This window comes from Scylla paramamosain, chromosome 15, assembly GCF_035594125.1.
Source record: "Scylla paramamosain isolate STU-SP2022 chromosome 15, ASM3559412v1, whole genome shotgun sequence".
In the NCBI taxonomy this organism is placed as follows: Eukaryota; Metazoa; Arthropoda; class Malacostraca; order Decapoda; family Portunidae; genus Scylla; species Scylla paramamosain.
Genome location: NC_087165.1, coordinates 1,569,160 through 1,590,710, shown reverse-complemented (window position 1 = coordinate 1,590,710; position 21,551 = coordinate 1,569,160). Strand labels below are relative to the sequence as shown.

The 21,551-nt window shown below is 39.6% G+C and overlaps 2 protein-coding genes across 2 annotated transcripts in view; both read left to right on the top strand.

The window, feature by feature from the left end:
• Positions 1-4,238, top strand: part of LOC135107264 (uncharacterized) — a 5,357-nt gene extending 1,119 nt beyond the window's left edge. Inside the window, exon 2 of the mRNA XM_064016925.1 lies at positions 1-4,238. This exon is cut by the window's left edge and continues 301 nt beyond it. Within this exon, the coding sequence (XP_063872995.1) occupies positions 1,208-2,764 (1,557 nt within the window). The 5' untranslated portion in view covers positions 1-1,207 and the 3' untranslated portion in view covers positions 2,765-4,238.
• LOC135107265 (uncharacterized) overlaps positions 1-20,316 on the top strand; it is a 21,668-nt gene extending 1,352 nt beyond the window's left edge. The window contains exons 2-4 of the mRNA XM_064016926.1: positions 4,277-4,391; positions 14,438-14,579; positions 19,798-20,316. Coding sequence (XP_063872996.1) covers positions 4,277-4,391; positions 14,438-14,579; positions 19,798-19,853 — 313 coding nt within the window. The 3' untranslated portion in view covers positions 19,854-20,316. The remainder of the gene's footprint in view (positions 1-4,276; positions 4,392-14,437; positions 14,580-19,797) is intronic.
• Positions 20,317-21,551: the final 1,235 nt, after the last annotated feature.

The window sequence follows — 21,551 nt, the reverse complement described above, 5'->3', positions numbered from 1 at the left end:
CATTTTGTAGAACCCATGGTCACAGGCAAGAAAATATAATAGTATGTATGTGCACTGAATTGAGTAGCCTAAGTGAAAATTACCCACAATTAGCTAGTATTAAGAGTGGTAATTTTAAATTGCCCTTTCAGTGTCTCAGTATTGATACAATTAAGTTGTTAGATATGTCTGATACTGAGGAAATTAATGCCGTAGATGGCCTTAGGGAAGGTGAGGGTGAGCAAGTGGACAGGGATCAAACTTGTATTGAAGAAGTTAGTGTCAGGGAGCGAGTGCTGACCGACAAAGGAAGAGAATATCAAGTCAGTGTAACCAAAGGAAAAGCAGAGTCCTGTAAGCGTAAATGGAGCAGTGTTACCAGCAAAATTAAGAAAGGATTAAAAATTGTAATTAGCCCCTTTGAATTAGAGCCCATGTCAAGTGAAGTAATAGAGGCATTTCATCAGTATTATGTGGAATAAACAAAACTGATGGAACTAGAGCCAGAAAAGTCAGAGGAGCTAAATGAAGAGCTGGAACACAATCAACGAGTTCACCATGAAATATTAGAAAGTATAGAATGTAAAAGAAAGGAGTTAAAGAATGACAGAGGATCAATTTGTTCTAGCAAATGGTCTAGGCATTCTAGAGTCTCATCTACTTCATCACGTTCATCAGCAGCACAAAGAAAGCAAGAAGCAGCAGCAAAGGTAGCTAGACTTAGAAAGGAAATGGAATATCATGATAGTTTAGCAGAGGCAGAAGTTAGGTTAGCAAGAGACCAGGCAATGTTTGCAAAGAAAAGGAAAGAGAGAGATTTAGCAGTTGCTAGTGCAGAACTTAATGCTCTTAGCTTAGTTGAAGAAGAAGTAAAATTGCTTCCAGGTAATGATGAAAGTGTAGAGAAGCAAAGTTATCTTCAACAATACATAGAGTCACAAAATGAAATGAAAGCACAAGCAATTGCAAATCAACAAAGTGACAATGCCATGCCTCACAAATATGTTACATTCCATGACCCACAGAAACCTTCTTCTTGCAATAGAGATAATGAATTGATGACAAATGAAGTACATGGACAAATATTTAGTGAACCTCAGGTAAAATCTCACCCCATTCAAGTCCATTGGAGGATACAGTGGTAGTCTACAGAACAGTGACACAAGAAGTAGAAATCAATGAAGAAAAGAGGGTTAATTTCTTAGTGGTTCCTACTAAAACCAAAGAGATGATTAATCCTTCTCAAGTGAGAGATATGTTTGAACTTGACTTCAGTGATAGAAAGTCAGCTGACACTCCATTATCATATGAAGATAAAAGGTTTATGAGTAAGATGAAAGAAGGAGTACATCAGCTGAAGGATGGCCATTATGAGTTGCCCCTTCCTCTTAAAGATGATAACGTCAAGCTTCCAAACAACAAACTATTAGCAGAGCAGATACTCAAGAAGTTAAGAGCTAAACTTGAGAAGGATAATCAACACAAAGGTGATTACAAAGTGTTCATGGATGATATGATTACAAAAGATTATGCAGAGGTTGTACCGACAAAGGATTTAGTTAGGAATGATGGTAAGGTCTGGTACATTCCACATCATGGAGTCTATCATCCGAGAAAGCCAAAGAAGTTGAGAGTTGTCTTTGACTGTAGTGCAAACTACAGGAACCAATCACTAAACAGTCACCTGTTACAAGGCCCAGACCTTACCAACAAACTTATTGGAGTGTTGTGTAGGTTTAGGCAAGAAAGCATTGCACTTGTATGTGATATAGAAGCAATGTACCATCAAGTGAAGGTCAACCCAGAACACAGAGACATGTTAAGATTCCTTTGGTGGGAAAATGGTGATCTTAATAATGAGATAGCTGAATACAGGATGACAGCTCACCTGTTTGGAGCTACTTCATCTCCAAGTGTAGCCAACTTTGCTCTTAAGAAAGCTGCAGATGACTACGGGTGTGGATCTGATGCAGCCAAGTTTGTAAGAAACAACTTTTATGTTGATGATGGTTTGAAGTCAGTAGCTACAATGAATGAAGCTGTCACTCTTATTCAGCAAAGCAAAGAATTATGTTACAAGGGAGGTTTTAACCTTCATAAGTTCTTGTCAAACAACAAAGATGTATTAGCTGCAATCTCTCCTCATGAGAGAGCAGATGGAATTAAAAGTTTGGATTTTAGTAAGAATGAAGACACACTGCCTATAGAAAGAACTTTGGGAGTTGAGTGGTGCATAGAATCTGACACATTTCAATTTAGAATAAAGCTGAAAGACAAGCCACTCACCAGGAGAGGCATTCTGTCAACAGTGAGCTCTATATATGATCCATTAGGTCTAGTGTCACCTCTCATACTGACTGGAAAGCAAATTTTACAAGAATTATGTAAGAATGCAGTTGAATGGGATGATGAGGTGCCAGATTATGTCAAACCTAAATGGTTAAAATGGAAGGATGAGCTGCACAAACTAGATCAGTTAAAGGTACCTAGATGCTACAAACCTGATGACTTTGGGGAAGTAGAAAAGGTTGAACTCCCTCACTTTTCAGATGCCTGTCAAGAGGGATATGGCCAGTGCTCATATATTAGATTAATTAGCAAGACTGGCCGAATTCATTGTGCATTAGTAATGGCAAAGTCACGTGGCACACCTCTAAAAACCATGACAATTCCCAGACTAGAACTAGCAGCAGCAGTGGTGTCAGTTAGAATCCATAAACTCTTGAAGGGAGAACTTGAATATAATAATGTGGAAAAAGGAGTATGTGCAATTCCTACAACTTAGAAATAAGTGGACAACACCAAAGAGGAATCTCAGTGTAAATGACATAGTTATCATCAAAGATCAGAATTTAGCAAAGAACCAGTGGAAACTGGGAAGAGTAACAGAAGTATCTCCTGATCATGATGGCCTAGTAAGAAAGGTTAAGGTCCTGGTTTCAGACTGTAATCTCGACAACCAGGGAAGACACATAAAGGCAAACAGGACCATCATAGAGAGGCCAATACATAGTCTAGTATTGCTGTTAGAAGGTAATGCATAATAATAGACCGGAGCATCCCCGCCAAGGAGCCAGTGTAACAAAACATATTATGTGCTAATCCTAGTCTTAAGGTACATACTAATGTTAATTTAAGGTAAATTGTTACACAATTTAGGGGAGCCATGTTACTGTATGTAAAGCGTATGTACCTCATGTCATTATTCCTCGGCATATATAAGTGAAATGTTCAATAGTTTTCTATTTGCATGAAAACGTGTAATATGTGTAAGTATCAGTATTCAATGCTATATTAAGCACCGAAGCCGATGCTCACTTGTTAGGAGTGTGGGGTTAACCTGCTAGTCGCCTGCGGGCATCACTCACGGCCAAGTCGCGCTCAGACAAAGACGGGCAGGATGGTGACCGAGGTAAATACTTTAATTTTGTAGTAAAAACTGATTGTCATAGTGCCAAGTCAATTGCATGTATTGTTAATGAATATTGTAATATGTTGAAAGTGTTTAATATCAGTGTATAATGTTATTTTGTAAGAAATTGAGACCGAGAACTTGTTCGCAGTTCTTACGGTCATGCCTACCCCATCAATAAACGTGTCAGGGAGAAATGCCTTTCCTCGACCCTACGATGATGGGTGTGATCAGTAAAACAGATCACCTGAGAGCCAATTGATGCCCAGCCGGTGCGGCTACACCTGCCATCATAAGACACATCATTGCATCACATATGGAAAGAGGATACAATGAATAGTACTTCATTATTGAATAACAATAGTAATGTCACAATGAATGTGATTTTGATTTACTCTCCTTTAGTAGGCTCTTGGTCACCTATTTGGTTATATAGATGCTGATGCAGATGAGGGCTTTCAAATTGTAAAAGTTTTCCAGTCAACCACATTTCCTTGTTATGTCTGTCACTGAAAAATCACTAACACGAAAAGTGGAAAAGTACTACATATTATCTAAATGATCAGTAGTTAATCCAATTAGAGTATGGTACTAATAACCATAGACTCAACTTTGAAAAAAAAAATAAAACTAGGCATCAAAAGGCTTCAACTGCTCCATCATTCATTTAGGTGCCTTTGATGGCTTTAAAGATTATACTCTAAACTTGTCCTGTAACATTTTATTAAGCTTGAGAAGCCATGATAGTCAAATAGCAAAGGAGCCAAGGTGTAGATAGGTAGGACATACTGTAGATCAAGAAAATTGGATAACAGATGAAATAGAAGAGTAACAGTGTAGATAAAATATAATATCAGTTATGCAATAGCCTGCCTTTTTATTTAGGAATCCCACACCTGATGAGTCTCTTGGATTCATCTGGCGACCTGCCACTGCTGATGAATTACAACACCTGTCCCTCACACCTACACCTGCAATGAAGGGCGACACCAGGAGGGAGGTGAGTTATGATCGGTCATTTTCTTTCCAGCACTTGTTCAGATACATTTTTAAAACATCATACTTTTTTCTCAATATCTTCCTCATATAGGGACTTTTTTCATGCTACTGTGATTGTTTGTCACTTTTATTATATTCATGTTGTTTCAAAGCCATCGATGCTCTGGTTGAAGTCTTCGTGATTTCGTTCCAGTAAAGAAAAAAAATAATAATAATATATATATATATATATATATATATATATATATATATATATATATATATATATATATATATATATATATATATATATATATATATATATATATTGTTACGACCCAGATTCCATCCCTCTCACTGCTGCCTTTAACTCAGCTATTATGTAATCTAGTGTGGGGCTCAACTACAGATTACAGGGTCTTTCTCATCTCCTGCAACCCTTAAAACTGATGGTCATAACACCAAATTCAGCCCCCTTTATGGCTGTCATTACCTTGGGTCAGCCTCCCTAACCTACCTCCTGCATAGGTTAGTGCGGGGTTCACATATACATTTACAGGGTCCTACTGGTCTCATGTAACAATTGATAAATATGAGATTGTAACCCTATTTCGCCAAACAATAGGGAAGGAAGCATTTAAACTGTTTAACAACTCCAACATGCTGAGAAAGAATCACAATTCATATTCTAGAAGGCACAGCTTTGACAAGTGAAAAACTCTTTTGAAGACTGTAATATTCTATGAGCTACCACCCTCTCGAAACAACACCACCCACGCTCATGGAATATTACCAGCTCCTGCTGAACAATACTGTTTACAGCCTCCCAGAAGACAGGCCAATACCCCACAGAAATGGCTAAATCAGAGGAGGGAGTAGATGCCACCGCACATCAGAGAAAATATAATTCTCTGGGTCCAAAGCTCTTAACAGAACTATGAATCCCAGTAACATTTAATGGCACAACGAGACAATACACAAAACACGAGACAACAGAGAGGGAAGAGTGAGGGGACTCATTCTCACCATGATTCTAAGTTGGCACCCAACACTCAGTCAACAGTGACAGGGCTGCTGTTAACTCATATTAACTAACAAGCACCCTCTAATGTGTGTAAATATAGCCCTATTCCGTGCCAGTATTCCCTCCTTGTTTAGCACATACATTGTCCACCTGTAAATACCATAAATACAAAAGGAGGAGGCAGAAGGCACCTGCCAGAATGATAATTACTCCCAGTGAGGTCTAAAGCACTGGATCAGGGGGGGTGCTGTGAACTTATCATTAAACCCAGCTGTGTCCTCACTGAACATTTCCCTTTGTGTCTCACAACACAAGGGGGCAGTCACAGCCTCCCCTCTAAAGATGACATTCTTCCTCCACACAAAATTACAAGCACCTAGTAACACACACACCCTTCACTCAGAATTTCAAAATTATCATGGCGACTCGTACACCAGCCTCGGAGTCCTCATCTAGGGAAGGGACCACAGCTCTGGTGAAGGAGGTGAAATGTCAGAATGTCATTCAGTGTTTTCACAGGCTAGAGGGTAACCCATTTTGGCAACCTCATGAACAAAAAGACTTACTGATTGGCATCAATTATTGTGGACTTTTACCTCGGGTTGTTGAGAGTGTAGGAAACTTGCAGTTGAAAACCCTTTGGGTATGTGCTGAGGGGTCTCACCCTTTACTGGAAGTCATAAATGTATCCCTCCACACCTGTGTACATATTAACCATTTTAATGTGACTAGACTACCGAGATGTTGAACCGAGGATGAGGCAAAAGATAAAGGAAGATGTGGAACACCCAAGTTCTCAGTGGAGAACTTGGGAATATCTTGTATACCAAAGTGTTCTGGTTGTAAATGTGGTAAATGTACATATGGAAACAAAGATTATAGCTTAAAGGAGGAATGTGAAATGGAATTGATAACAAAGGGAGTTCAGTATAATAAGGAAGCCAAGCTGTCTGTGGTCAATGTGCTATCCTTGGGTGGAGGATCCATCAAATTTACCTAATAATATCTCCTCTGCCATTGTTAGGTTGAATGCATCAGAGAGGAAGCTGGTCAGGCTTGGAATGGACTATTATGAAGCCTACTGAGCACAGATAGATGACATGGTTAGGAGTTCCAGAGTTAAATTCCCCTGTACTAGGGGCCAATCTTTTACACTCCTCATGCAGGGGTGCTCAAACCAGATTCTGCATCATCTCTCAGAATCATGTTTAACTCTTCTGCTAAATACTTGGGCTATGCACTGAATGAATAGTGGGCTAGAAGGCCTAATGTTCTCAATAACCTGTTGGGGGTTCTGCTGAGGTTCTGGGAAGATCAGATGGAGTTAACCTGTGACATTTTCAAGATGTACAATTCGTTGAGGGTGTCAGAACTTGATCAACACTCATAGATTTGTGTGAAGAAACTTACAAGTTACTAGGGCCCAAGATCATTGCATTTTAACATGTTTCCCTTTTGGAGATAAACCAAGCAGCATGATAGCTATGCTAGCTTTGAAGAACACTGCTTTGAAGTATTCTGATGAATACTCCTTGGTTTCAAAGTTTATTATTAAAAACAGCTATGTGGATGACATTTTGATTGCTGTCAATTCTCCTGATACTGTTGTAACAATCATTAAGGATGTAGAATTAATTCTTTCTCAAGGATCAGTTCTCCTGATACTGTTATGACAATCATTAAGGATGTAGAATTAATTCTTAATCAAGGGGATTTTAAAGTAAAACACTGGAAAGCTTCTGGGAGGAATGTAAATTAAGAGAATTGGTTAGTCCAGTAAAACCAGACAAAGAGAAGATCCTAGGAATTATTTGGCATCCCAAGGAATATTTTTCTCCTTTGATGTGAAAATTAACCTCTAAAACATAGTAAGTTTCATACACTTCCTTACCTAACAGTGGACCATTACCTTTTAGAATGCCACAAGATATGACAAAAAGGTTACTTTTAAGTCAACTTGCCAGTCAGTATGATCCTCTGGGCTTGGTTCCACCTGTAAAATGGAAAAGGAAACTAATGATGAGGAATCATATGGTTGAGATGATGTCCACTGATCTGTGACAACAGAATGGATGGATTATTTCACTTTGTTATTTGACTTAGAACATCTCAAAATTGTAGGGGAATTTTAAAAAATGCCACAGATCAGCCTCTTTTGATTATCTTTTCAGACAGTAGTGTGGTGGCCTTTGGGACATGTGCTTACATCTGATGGGAATTAGATAATGGAACATCTTGCACTCATCTTTTGATGGCAAAAACTGTTACCTCCCTTACGTCAACTGAGCATCCCTTGCTCAGAGTTGTGGAGCCCTGATAGGAGTTAGGTTAAGAGAAACAATCATGAAAGAGATGACATATTCCTTTGCTCGCATTTTCCATATTATAGATTCAGCATTAATTCATAATTGCCCTTAGCTTTCCTTGTTAATCTCCTGACTGTTCTAACTAATTCATTATATTGTGGCCTTAAAACTTCTTCACCTGCCCTTAATCTCTTATATACACTTCTCTTCTGCCCTATATAATGTTTTAACCTAGCAGTCATCCATTTAGGGTAATTTTTCTGTGATATTGTTCTATATGAGATGTTTTCTATCTGACCTGTATGCAATTTATCTACAAAATATTTATACAACTCATTTACATTTACTTCACCTAATCCCCTCATCTTGGCCCCTTCCATCCTCTCCCCTCCCTCATCTCCTCGCCTCAACCTCACCTCTCCCATTTCAGCATGACCTGACCTCTCTCTCTCTCCTCTGCCCCTTCCTGACACATCTTCCCTCTTGTTTTACACCCTCACACCTCACCTCACCTTTATCATCCTGTCTTATCTCTCTCAACTCTGTCCTGGACCTGACCTCACCCTGTATTCATTGCCAATCAACTCTTTGGAGGTACCTTATTAATTCTACAAAATCTGCTCTCCTAAAGTCAGGTATTTTACTAGTGTTTTTGCTTCCAAAAAATTTCTTCTCATTTTAAATTGTACCTAATTTTCCAGTGGTCACTGTCCTCCAACCTCTACCTGCGTGACTGCTTCCTCCCTGTTAGCAAGTATTAAATACAGAATATTGTTCCCCCTTGTGAGTTCTATGACAACTGGTTTTAAAAAAATTATCCTGAATTACCTTAAGAAATTCCTCTGCTTCCTTGTTACCCACCATCAGGCTGCATTCAATATTCCTAAAATTAAAATCTATCACACATGCCTGACTGTACCTGTCTGCTCTATTTATTTCCTGCCACAGTGAGCTGTTAATTTCCTTTGTACTGTTCGGTGGCTTGTACATTACTCCCAGTACTACTGACTGTGGTCCTTCCTTAATATCTACCCATATCGACTCCTGTTTTACTATCTGTTTTGATTATACTGTTAATACAACACTGTAATGTGCCCCTAACATATAATGCAATGCCTCCTCCTCTCCCGTTTTCCCTGTCTTTATAGAACAAGTGTATAACCATCTATCTTAACCTATGGATTAAATACTTTTCCTCACATACCTAACCAAGTTTCTGTTAAAGTAATGGCATGAAGGTTCTCTACACACGCTATTTCTCTAAGCAAGTCTATTTTATTCAAAATGCTTCTACAATTTGTGTAGAAAACACTTAAGCAGTTTCTCATCTTCCCTGTGCTAGTTATCTTTCTAGATTTAACTAATTTGTCCTTTGTTTTGACCTCATAACCCTTTCTTCCCTCCTGACTAATGAAAAAAGCGCTGGAGTGCAGTTACCTCCCACTCGAGTGTTCCGGCCAAAAACCCAAACACCCTAGAGTGATGAATGCACTCCATCCTGGGCATACAAGATGTCCCTACCATAGAAGAGGTCCCAGTTGTCGATGAACATCCATCCATTACTCTTACAATGATTTGCGAGCCTGTGATTCACTGTAATAGACCTGGACAGCCACTCAGCACCAACTCCCCTCCTCGGCAAGACATCACACACCACAGGGATACCTCCCTTGTCCCTAATCCTATTCAAAAGCCTGTCAAAACCTTCCGAACAGTTCCTCACTCCTGACCTTACCAAGGTCATTCCCTCCTGTGCTGAGGAAAACAATGGGATTTCATGAACTTCAGTAGCCCTGAACCAGTGAATCTGAAGCTAGGCTGCTGGTGCATTGGGACTGGTGCATTCAGACAAGGCAGTTGGTTCATTCAGACTAGGCTGTTGGTATGTTCAGGAGATGATGCATTATATCCAATTTCCCAGCAGACCAACACTAACAATTACACTTGATTCACTTCCCTCCCCTGCACACCCTGCTGGCTCCCCTGTCCCCCCAGCAGTCAACACAATTAATATGTGTGTTATGTGCCTGCACATTAATATCCAGATCCAGGTCTAGAATATACTTACTTTTGCTTGTAGTTGTCCCACCAGCACTTCAGGGAATGGATCTGGCAGTATGACCTTTGCTGGGAGGAAACATTTCAGCATATTGCTGACGTATTTCCTCCCAGGTTTGTTTCTTCTCCTGCTGTATATTAGGAGCCTGTCATTTGGACACAACGATGGGCCTCCCTTTAATGAGAGAGACAAGAGCCACTCTCTCATTTTCACTGAAGGGTCTTACAAGGAGTGTGGAGGCCTCCATCCCTTCAAAACTCAGGTGTGTGTGCAGGGGGTGCACATAGAATTACTCCGGTACCATAACAAAGGATTTGGCTAATCATGTGTTTACTTATGTGTTTAAGCATTCAAATAAATTAATAAAAACATCACAGAATATACTATGATGTCCATGTTCATAAGGAAAGGCATAGATTCCTGCATATAGAAAATGTTAGGGATGCCGAATTCTGTTAACTGAAAGCTCTAGATAGCAGTGTTACCACATAAGAGTGTTTCATGGAAGGTTTTGATCTGGTAAATCTGCAAGGTTAGGGTCAGTGATGGTACTATGGCCAATTGTCCGTGGAATATTTTAAGATGGGAATGCAGCAAGTAAACAAGGGTTGTAAGTATAACAATTTCTTTGGCACAGATGGTTTTTAATGTTTCCTTGTTTCTTGCTCCATGATTCTATAAAGATTGTCATTGTTTTACAAGGGAGAATGAGGATTGCTTAGATGTACAATTATTGGGAATGAACATCAATCAAAGTAGATAGACCATTAAAATTATATTAGTGGTATCTCCAGAAACATGTTTGAGAAAGCACATGACTGCCACATTAAACAGACAGAAATGAGGGCAGGCAGCAATATCTGGTATAATCAGTAGTTAACACATGAAGTCTTATTAGTGAGTCTGTGTTTTTTTTTTTTTTTTTTTTTTTTATGTAGGAAGGACACTGGCCAAGGGCAACAAAAATCCAATAAAAAAAAAATGCCCACTGAAATGCCAGTCCCCAAAAGGGTCAAAGCAGTGGTCAAAAATTGGTGGATAAGTGTCCTGAAACCTCCCTCTTGAAGGAATTCAAGTCATAGGAAGGTGGAAATACAGAAGCAGGCAAGGAGTTCCAGAGTTTACCAGAGAAAGGGATGAATGATTGAGAATACTGGTTAACTCTTGCGTTAGAGAGGTGGACAGAATAGGAGTGAGAGAAAGAAGAAAGTCTTGTGCAGCGAGGCCGCGGAAGGAGGGGAGGCATGCAGTTAGCAAGATCAGAAGAGCAGTTACCATGAAAATAGCAGTAGAAGACAGCTAGAGATGCAACATTGCGGCGGTGAGAGAGAGGCTGAAGACAGTCAGTTAGAGGAGAGGAGTTGATGAGACGAAAAGCTTTTGATTCCACCCTGTCTAGAACAGCAGTATGAGTGGAACCCCCCCAGACATGTGAAGCATACTCCATACATGGACGGATAAGGCCCTTGTACAGAGTTAGCAGCTGGGGGGGTGAGAAAAACTGGCGGAGATGTCTCAGAACACCTAACTTCATAGAAGCTGTTTTAGCTAGAGATGAGATGTGAAGTTTCCAGTTCAGATTATAAGTAAAGGACAGACCGAGGATGTTCAGTGTAGAAGAGGGGGACAGTTGAGTGTCATTGAAGAAGAGGGGATAGTTGTCGGGAAGATTGTGTCGAGTTGATAGATGGAGGAATTGAGTTTTTGAGGCATTGAACAATACCAAGTTTACTCTGCCCCAATCAGAAATTTTAGAAAGATCAGAAGTCAGGCGTTCTGTGGCTTCCCTGCGTGATATGTTTACCTCCTGAAGGGTTGGACGTCTATGAAAAGACGTGGAAAAGTGCAGGGTGGTATCATCAGCATAGGATTGGATAGGACAAGAAGTTTGGTTTAGAAGATCATTAATGAATAATAAGAAGAGAGTGGGTGACAGGACAGAACCCTGAGGAACACCACTGTTAATAGATTTAGGAGAAGAACAGTGACCGTCTACCACAGCAGCAATAGAACGGTCAGAAAGGAAACTTGAGATGAAGTTACAGAGAGAAGGATAGAAACCGTAGGAGGGTAGTTTGGAAATCAAAGCTTTGTGCCAGACTCTATCAAAGGCTTTTGATATGTCCAAGGCAACAGCAAAAGTTTCACCAAAGTCTCTAAAAGAGGATGACCAAGACTCAGTAAGGAAAGCCAGAAGATCACCAGTAGAGCGGCCTTGACAGAACCCATACTGGCGATCAGATAGAAGGTTGTGAAGTGATAGATGTTTAAGAATCTTCCTGTTGAGGATAGATTCAAAAACTTTAGATAAGCAGGAAATTAAAGCAATAGGACGGTAGTTTGAGGGATTAGAGCGGTCACCCTTTTTAGGAACAGGTTGAATGTAGGCAAACTTCCAGCAAGAAGGAAAGGTAGATGTTGACAGACAGAGCTGAAAGAGTTTGACTAGGCAAGGTGCAAGCACGGAGGCACAGTTTCGGAGAACAATAGGAAGGACCCCATCAGGTCCATAAGCCTTCCGAGGGTTTAGGCCAGCGAGGGCATGGAAAACATCATTACGAAGAATTTTAATACGAGGCATGAAGTAGTCAGAGGGTGGAGGAGAGGGAGGAACAAGCCCAGAATCGTCCAAGGTAGAGTTTTTAGCAAAGGTTTGAGCAAAGAGTTCAGCTTTAGAAATAGATGTGATAGCAGTGGTGCCATCTGGTTGAAGTAGAGGAGGGAAAGAAGAAGAAGCAAAGTTATTGGAGATATTTTTGACTAGATGCCAGAAATCACGAGGGGAGTTAGATCTTGAAAGGTTTTGACATTTTCTGTTAATGAAGGAGTTTTTGGCTAGTTGGAGAACAGACTTGGCATGGTTCCGGGCAGAAATATAAAGTGCATGAGATTCTGGTGAAGGAAGGCTTAAGTACCTTTTGTGGGCCACCTCTCTATCATGTATAGCACGAGAACAAGCTGTGTTAAACCAAGGTTTAGAAGGTTTAGGACGAGAAAAAGAGTGAGGAATGTACGCCTCCATGCCAGACACTATCACCTCTGTTATGCGCTCAGCACATAAAGACGGGTCTCTGACACGGAAGCAGTAGTCATTCCAAGGAAAATCAGCAAAATACCGCCTCAGGTCCCCCCAACTAGCAGAGGCAAAACGCCAGAGGCACCTTCGCTTAGGGGGATCCTGAGGAGGGATTGGAGTGATAGGACAAGATAAAGATATGAGATTGTGATCGGAGGAGCCCAACGGAGAAGAAAGGGTGACAGCATAAGCAGAAGGATTAGAGGTCAGGAAAAGGTCAAGAATGTTGGGCGTATCTCCAAGACGGTCAGGAATACGAGTAGGGTGTTGCACCAATTGCTCTAGGTCATGGAGGATAGCAAAGTTGTAGGCTAGTTCACCAGGATGGTCAGTGAAGGGAGAGGAAAGCCAAAGCTGGTGGTGAACATTGAAGTCTCCAAGAATGGAGATCTCTGCAAAAGGGAAGAGGGTCAGAATGTGCTCCACTTTGGAAGTTAAGTAGTCAAAGAATTTCTTATAGTCAGAGGAGTTAGGAGAGAGGTATACAGCACAGATAAATTTAGTATGAGAATGACTCTGTAGTCGTAGCCAGATGGTGGAAAACTCGGAAGATTCAAGAGCGTGGGCACGAGAGCAGGTTAAGTCATTGCGCACATAAACGCAGCATCCAGCTTTGGATCGAAAATGAGGATAGAGAAAGTAGGAGGGAACAGAAAAGGGGCTACTGTCAGTTGCCTCAGACACCTGAGTTTCAGTGAGGAAAAGAAGATGAGGTTTAGAAGAGGAGAGGTGGTGTTCTACAGATTGAAAATTAGATCTTAGACCGCGAATGTTGCAGAAGTTAATGAAGAAAAAGTTGAGGGGGGTGTCAAGACACTTAGGGTCGTCGACGGAAAGGCAGTCCGACCTGGGGACATTTATGGTCCCCTCCCCAGATGGGGACTCCGAGGCTGGTGTAGGAGTCGCCATGATTTTAAAATTTTTTGAGTGAAGGGTGTGTGTGTTATTAGGTGCTTGTAGTTTTGTGTGGAGGAAGAGAGTTGTCTTTAGAGGGCAGGCTGTGACTACCCCCTTGTGTTGTGAGACACAAAGGGAAACGTTCAGTGAGGTCACAGCTGGGTTTAATGATAAGTTCACAGCACCCCCTGAACAGTGCTTTAGACCTCACTGGGAGTAATTATCGTTTCGGCAGGTGTCTACTGCCTCCTCCTCATAATCATCTGGTACTCAGAATAAAGAAAGAAATGGTAATTCTGTGCAATAGTTATGGACCATTCTGAGACAAAGTTCTATCCTTCAAGTACTCTTATCCATTCTCCCCAATACCACCAGGGCCCCTTTCCCCACGTCACTAACCTAACATATACCATGAGATTTTCTCATTTCCTAACTTTGATATTACTCTCTGGAAAATAGTTTTCTTTATCTGTACTTTCTATAGTATTCTGCAATTTGTGTAACTCTAGTTTCTCCTTAACAGTAGATGATCTGTAGACATCTTCCCAAAAAAGCAAATAAATGATAATAGCACCAACTTTATTCCATGAAGGCAAACAACCAATGGAGCGGTAATGGAGGAAGAGAAGAAAAATGTAAATCTGCAGATTCAGTAATTGTAACATCATTGTTAATACTTGTAATTTTTTGTTCTTTTGGTCTTCAGATCATTGTTCGCCACAGTAAAGATCAGTGGCTTCACCCGAGTCAAATCAGCCACTACATAAAAATTAGAAAATACATAGATTCATGGCAAAGCATGAAAAAAACTGGCATATGGAAATCTGCTTGGAATTTTATGGTTGAAGGTAAGTTATGACTCCTTCCCTTACTAATGCAATATGCTCCAATTTACTTGCATTGTGGATTATTTAAGTCTCAGCTTTTACTCTCTTTCATTAAGTATATAAGAAATTTTAAGTATTATATAGTTCATGGCTTGTTGTTTTTTCAGGTAGCTGTTACAGTCAAGTATGCAGCATATGAAATTGTATGACAGGTGGTTTCACATAGTTAAGAGTGTCATAATGACCTTGACCTCAGGATGGAAAGATGCTGGAGAGAAAAAGATCCAACACCTGCATTCAGCTTATTCCAGTGGATTGTTTGATTATATATCAGTAACAACACATTGGATATAGATAAATGCATTGATCTGAAGTTCCCTTTCACTGGTGGTAAAACAGTGTGATCAGCAAACAAGCTTGCGACCACTGCCTAACCCACTCTATTCTCTTAAGCCTTGCACTAACATTTCCAACTCTGCATTAATCTCTCTCATGCATCCATACAATAAAATACTGAATCACCATGGAATCATCAAACTTCCCTACCTCATTCGTCACTCCTCTCCTGCTCCTGTAACAAAACTCTCACCAAGCTTTCTCTCCACCCTCACACAGACACTTGCTGTCATATAAAATGCCAATGACTATCCTACAACTTAGATTTTGAAAACATTCTAGAGCTTCTCTCTCAATTCTATTATACACTTTTTTTTTTTTAGATCTATGAAGGCTGCATGCAATGTCTTGCCTTTTCCTAAATACTCTTCTTTTAAGATTTTAGTTGAATAGGTCTTATCTGTACTGCCTTTTCCTCTCTTAAATCCTCCTCCTTCCTCACAAATCTACGACCAATGCTACAGTGAACATAGAAACACACCCATGTATTGTCCCCTTCCTCCTTCATAAACCTTTGTGTAAGGAAAGTAGGTCTGCAGGCTTGTGTTAAAAACCTCTGCACCAGGATCCATGAATTGAGATGCATAAATTTAAAACTGCCTCTCAAATTAGCATATGTTTGAATTTTTCAACCCAGTGTTTTTGTTAATTTCTCATGGATTTCACAATGTATAGAAAACATACAGGTACCAAAACAATAGTAAATCATAGATCTTTACAAAGCTTGGCACAGCAATAAGGAAATATGTAAATTGAAAGGACTGAAGGTCAGAACAGTGCAAGATTTAAGGCTGACGGAGAGAAAGAATTTCTGCTTCCTTGGAAACAGCCTGGGAGGCCTAGAAAAGTGTCCAGCAGAACCATGAGTGTGATAAGGCAAGAACTTGAAGCCAATCCCAAATCAGCAACAAAGGAACTGGCAGAGAGAAACCATTCTCTCTGTCACTATGTACAGTGCAAGATACTGTGAGGTGTTACCTTCAATTAAAATACTATCATGCATGGAAGAACCCTCTGATAAATGAGCACCGGAGAAAAATTAGGCTTCTTTTTCACTAAGAAGTACAAAGACTGTTGTCTCGAAAAGTGGCAGACTGTACTTTGGAGTGATGAAAGCACATCCTGTGTAAGTGGTGGAGACACAGCAAAAAAGTATACCATCGCCCTGGCTCTGACCCTAAAGAGCCATGCTTCACATGCAGGGCTACAAAGCATCCTCCCAGTCTCATGGTGTGGGGTTACTTTTCCTTTTGTGGTTTTAAGAGCCTGAATGTGTTTCCAAGGAACACAACTGTTAACAAACAGGTGTATTTTGAACTACAAAGCATACCTTCTCAAAAACAGGCCTGGAGGCCTGTTTTGAGAAGGTATGCACTCATCTTCCAGCAGGATGGAACATCATGCCACACAGCCCATGACCCGACTCACTGGCTTGATGACATTGGCACTGAGAGGATAAAGAACTGGCCAAGTAATTCCCCCAATATCTCTTCTATTGAAAATCTCTGGGCCATCATTAAAGGCAAATTACATTCACAAGACACCTTCACATTCCCCAGACTTGAAATGAAGATACAAAGATGTTGAGAGGAATTTAAGTCTGAGACACTGCAAAATTTTCCTGATAGTGTACCATGTCATCTTAAGATGGTCATCAAGAGGAGGGGCTATGCAATAAAATACTAAGAAACTTATGTAAGTATTCATATTATTGTTTAAACAACAAGTCACTGAAGGCATGCATAGATTTTTGCATCAAGTATATGAATAGAGGTGGTTTGTTACTTTTGTATGTAAAAAGACTGAGTTGTGTGTTATAAAGATGAGAATAAAGGAGAATAAATTATTTATATCACCTTGTCTACAGCCAGTGTCTATAAGTGATTAAGTGAAATCATGAGGTCAGGTGACATTATTATTTTCAAGTGTCTTTGTAAGATACTTACACCAAAGTTTTTATTTGGTTAAATCAGTCAAGGTCTAATCATGGAAAAGGCATTACATCCTGTGCACTCAACCATATGCCCTCCTTTCACTGGAGTGCATAGCTTTATATATGACCAAACTGATTTAAAGTTTTCAAGTATTATTGTTCTGTGCAGGGGATACTTTGTTTTATTGTGGTCTCCACAATAACCTTCCTGCAAAAAGGCAAGTGCTTTTGAGTGAAAAAGAGGGGCAATTAGTACTTCAAGAAGTTCATGGGAAAGAGTGGCACTTGGGAATAAAGAAGAGTTGGGATTATACCAACCACCACTATTACTGGTTGACAATATCCCATAGCATTCAAGAATTGTTAAGTTTAATTTTCGATTTGTATTACAAATCTAGAGAAAGGCTGGTGAGTTTGAGAGGGAATGTAATTATAATACTGCTTGTAGATCTCAATCCTGGAATTTGGATGCTAATAGTTGGTGGTGTAGTTTGTGTGCATGGTGTGCCTAGAAAATATAAACATGGAAAAAAATTATACATGACATGCAATTATACATGACATGCAATGGTGATTGGAATTTCTATAGACTTTGTTTCAGTGTAAATATATTTCATAAGGTTTAGTGTATCTAAGTGCAAATATATTTCATAAGGTTTGGTGTGTGCAAACAACACAGTGGTGGCAGGCAGCACTTGGGGATCAAACCTGGGACCTTCCACTTGCCAGGCAGATGTGCTAACCATTGCACTACCATCGCCTCCTGGTGACAATCCTCACAGGCATGAAGGCCCATTCCACTCTATTCATTTTTTTTTGCAAAAATTTAGTTTCATATATACTTTCTATGTATATTCACTGTGTTTGTGAAATCTGTATAATAAATATACTGACCACTTCCTGTATATGAGAAAATTGAGAGTACACTTTGAAGATTGGAAGCAAAACAAGCTGAGAGAAAAGTTTCGAAAAGATATTTGGCAAAAGAGAAACTGACAAGTATCAAAAGTTGGATGATTTATGGGATGCAGTGAAGATGAGTCCAAAAATTGTGAAGATCTGCAGATTTCTTTGTATAGTGTGAATACTCACTTAGTTTAGCAATTATAAAATATGTGCCATTTTTGTGATTTTCAAATAAACACCTGTCTTAAGTGCCAGTTCTTTAAGAAAATAAAAAACCCAGGGTCCACAACTGCATTCCATCAAGGCTAAGGGGAGATGGGGAATACTGGGAGTGGACCTTATAGACCCCTTTAGAATAACAAGAAATGGGAATAGATTTGTCATCACAATAACAGATCTATTTACCAAGTGGGTTGTAGCCTACCCACTGAGAGACTAATGTGGTCCCAGTTGCCTGGGTTATAGTGAAAATTATTCACTCCCATGGGCCACCCTCCAAAATTATAACTGATCAAGGAAGGGAATTTGTGAATGAGGTAATTGTAAGAGGTTTTCTTTGATATAAAAAAAAAAAACATAAATAAATAAAAGTAAAGAGGAGCTATTGACATTCAATAAAAGGAACACTTTCTGATCACTGATTTAGGAAGTATGACATCAATAGATTTTTGTTATATCTGCAATTCCTAATGAATAGTATTTTGAAATTCAGGCTATTCATGCTACATAGAACAGCCTTTATAATCCTACAGCAGATTCCCAGTCTGTTTGATTAGATGCAGCTTTCTTAAAACCACTTTGTTCCTCACTGACCTTCACCTTGGTCACTTCCATCAGTTTCTGAATCAAGACTCTCCCATAGACCTTTCCTGGCACAGTTAGCAAACTTGTCCTTGTATAACTGTTGCACTCATTTCTAAACCTATAGCTTTATGAAGAAGGATAGTAACTGCCTTTATACGCTCATCTATAGTACTTCTCTTTTCTTCCATACCAGTTTGCATATTAAAAGTGTCCAATGTATGTACAACTGGTATCACTTTACTTCCATATTTTAACATTCCCACAGCTTTACCACACATTAAGCTATTGTTTTCTCCACTTCCTCTGTACCTCTCTGCATATTCTTTCCGAGGTCAGTAAGAATGCATGGCTCCTATTCCAATTTATCTTACAATGTACTTCCCACTAAATTTCAATATATTCTATTTGAAGGTCAACAAGAATGTACTTTTACTATTTGGAGTAAAATGTGTGATGACCTCTGTGTACCACCCACAAATGAATGGACAGGACAAAAGGACAAATCAGACTTTAAAGAGTTGAATTGCAAAGTCTTGCAATGAAGATGAAAACAACTGGGATAAGTAAAAAAAATAAATAAATAAATAAGTGATCTCGTACTTCATCTATGTATGCATGAGAATATTGACACAGTTAACACCTTTGTATCCAAACACCTATTATCCTTTCTTTGATATAACAAGAACACGGTACAGTCAGAGTAAGTGTGTATATGTATGTTTTGTCTATTTGACAAAAAAAAAAAAAAAAAAAAATGAAGGTGCCGTATTCACATCTATCAGAATAAACAAGTAGTTAGTCTCGGAAGGCAGTAACTACAAGTAAAATAAACCATACTATTGTTCCAGTTTCTTATATACTCCCTGATTAATTTGTCTTTCAATACATGTCTTTCAATACATGTTCTGATACTGGACATATGTATAAAAAGTTCTTTGATTCCAATTTAGATCTCAATATCATTGTCATTACTGCAACTCATTCTAGAAATATTGCTTCTGAAGTGGTATATCCAGGTAGATACATAAATTATTATTATTATTATTATTATTATTATTATTATTATTATCATTATTGTCATTATTATTGTTATTATTATTATTATTATTATTATTATTATTATTATTATTATTATTTATTTATTTATTTTTTTTTTTTTATTGTTATAATTTATCTACTACATGGTCCTTGATGTTGCAGTTTATGGAATTAACACCAGCCAGCAAGCAACAACAAAATACACACCTTTCTTCTAGATGCATGTGCGTGCAGCAAAAGCACCGCATCCTCTTAACACAAGCCAAGAGTCTCTGGTTGGACAAACTATTAATTCTAAATCTGCTGCAGCTGAATATCTTATAGAAGATGCCATTGAGTTCAGTAAAAAAAAAAAAAAAAAAAAAAGAAAAAGAAAAAGAAAAAGAAAAAATGAAAAAATGTAAGTAATAAAATGATATTTGTATCACTTACACTCACATAACATAAGAACATGAAGAAATTTGCAAAATGCCAGTAGGCCTTCATGTGGCAGTCCATGTACAAAATGTGCATACCTATGTCCACCTATAATCCCTTTCCAAGTGCTGCTTTGTGTAGGTTATCTGGCCTTCTGCAATCTTATTTTATGTTCTTATCCATGAATGTCAAATATTTTAAAGCTTCCTATTTATTGTACCAACAATATAATTACTGAGTCTATTACAATCAACTATCACTTCCTATCTGCTTTTCAATTCTAACCTTACAAAGCTTAAGGTGGTAAGTAACGAAAATTTGGTCCAAAATCCGAGATTGGGAGTATTTGAGATTAGTGCATCATCAGCTTTCCCGATCATCTGGCAACACTGGCGAACTTTCAAAGGAATCACTGCATTCTAAGTATTTTTTCCAGATTTAAATGCCATGTGGGTGTGGCCCGCGTGGAATTTAAATCCCACCACTGCACTGACGTATTCAGCACATTTATGTAGCTATAGGAATAATTCTTTCATATTTTTTTTTCTAACTGAAGTGCGCGGTCGCCAGGTCTGGCTTGACAGCCTCCCGAGGAAGAGGTTGTAAGCATGTCATGACGGATTACACCCCCCCCCCTCCCCAAGAAATCTTTGTTCTCAGACCCTCACAGGCTTACTATAGGATAGGGATGCCCAGTAAAGGACTTTGAAAGAAAAGGGAATACCTACAGAAGGTGAGAGAAATAAAAAAAACAGAAGACTGAAACGACAGGCGGAGAATGGACTGCATAATTATGTCCACCTCCTGCAGCACCTGACGCCGCAGTCGCTACTCCAAACACAAGTTCCAGTCAAAAGGGAAAGCAGCTTCTTTCATCTCCTACAGAAAGAACATTTACCTCTGTCATGGTCAGGCTCATTTGGCTAGTGGGGGGCAAGGCACGTACAAGTGACACCTGTCTGGACTCGACAGACTACTGAGAGGGAGGAGAAACAAAACATAAGCTTACTAGCACTCCTGTCTTTATTCCCCACACAGAGCAGTACCACAGGGCACAAGGCACACTACAGCATAAGTCAGGGTTGCACCACTGGCCCTCAATCTGCGAAATGTCTGTCACTGGGTAGTATGCCTCACCTCACAGAACAGCTGTAGGCACACAGCATGCCACGAGATCACAAATTGCAGTGTCGCACAGCTAGCATCAAGTACTCACTGCCTTAGTCTGCTGGGGCACACTAACCTCATACCATGCCCCTAGGCACAGTCACGTCGTTGCAGCAGCAGGTGACCAGTGTCAGAGCGTCACACAAGGAGAGCACGCTGCAGACTACCGGCACAGGTGTTGCGTAGGCAAAAAAACGGGCAGTCTCTCTCTCTCTCTCTCCTTCTCTTGGTCTGGCATCGCAGTGTGGCATAGCAAGGAACGGACACTTGCCCTCTTGTCCTGCGATTTGCGATTTGGGGGTGGATAGAAAAGCTGGGTGAAATATGAAGAG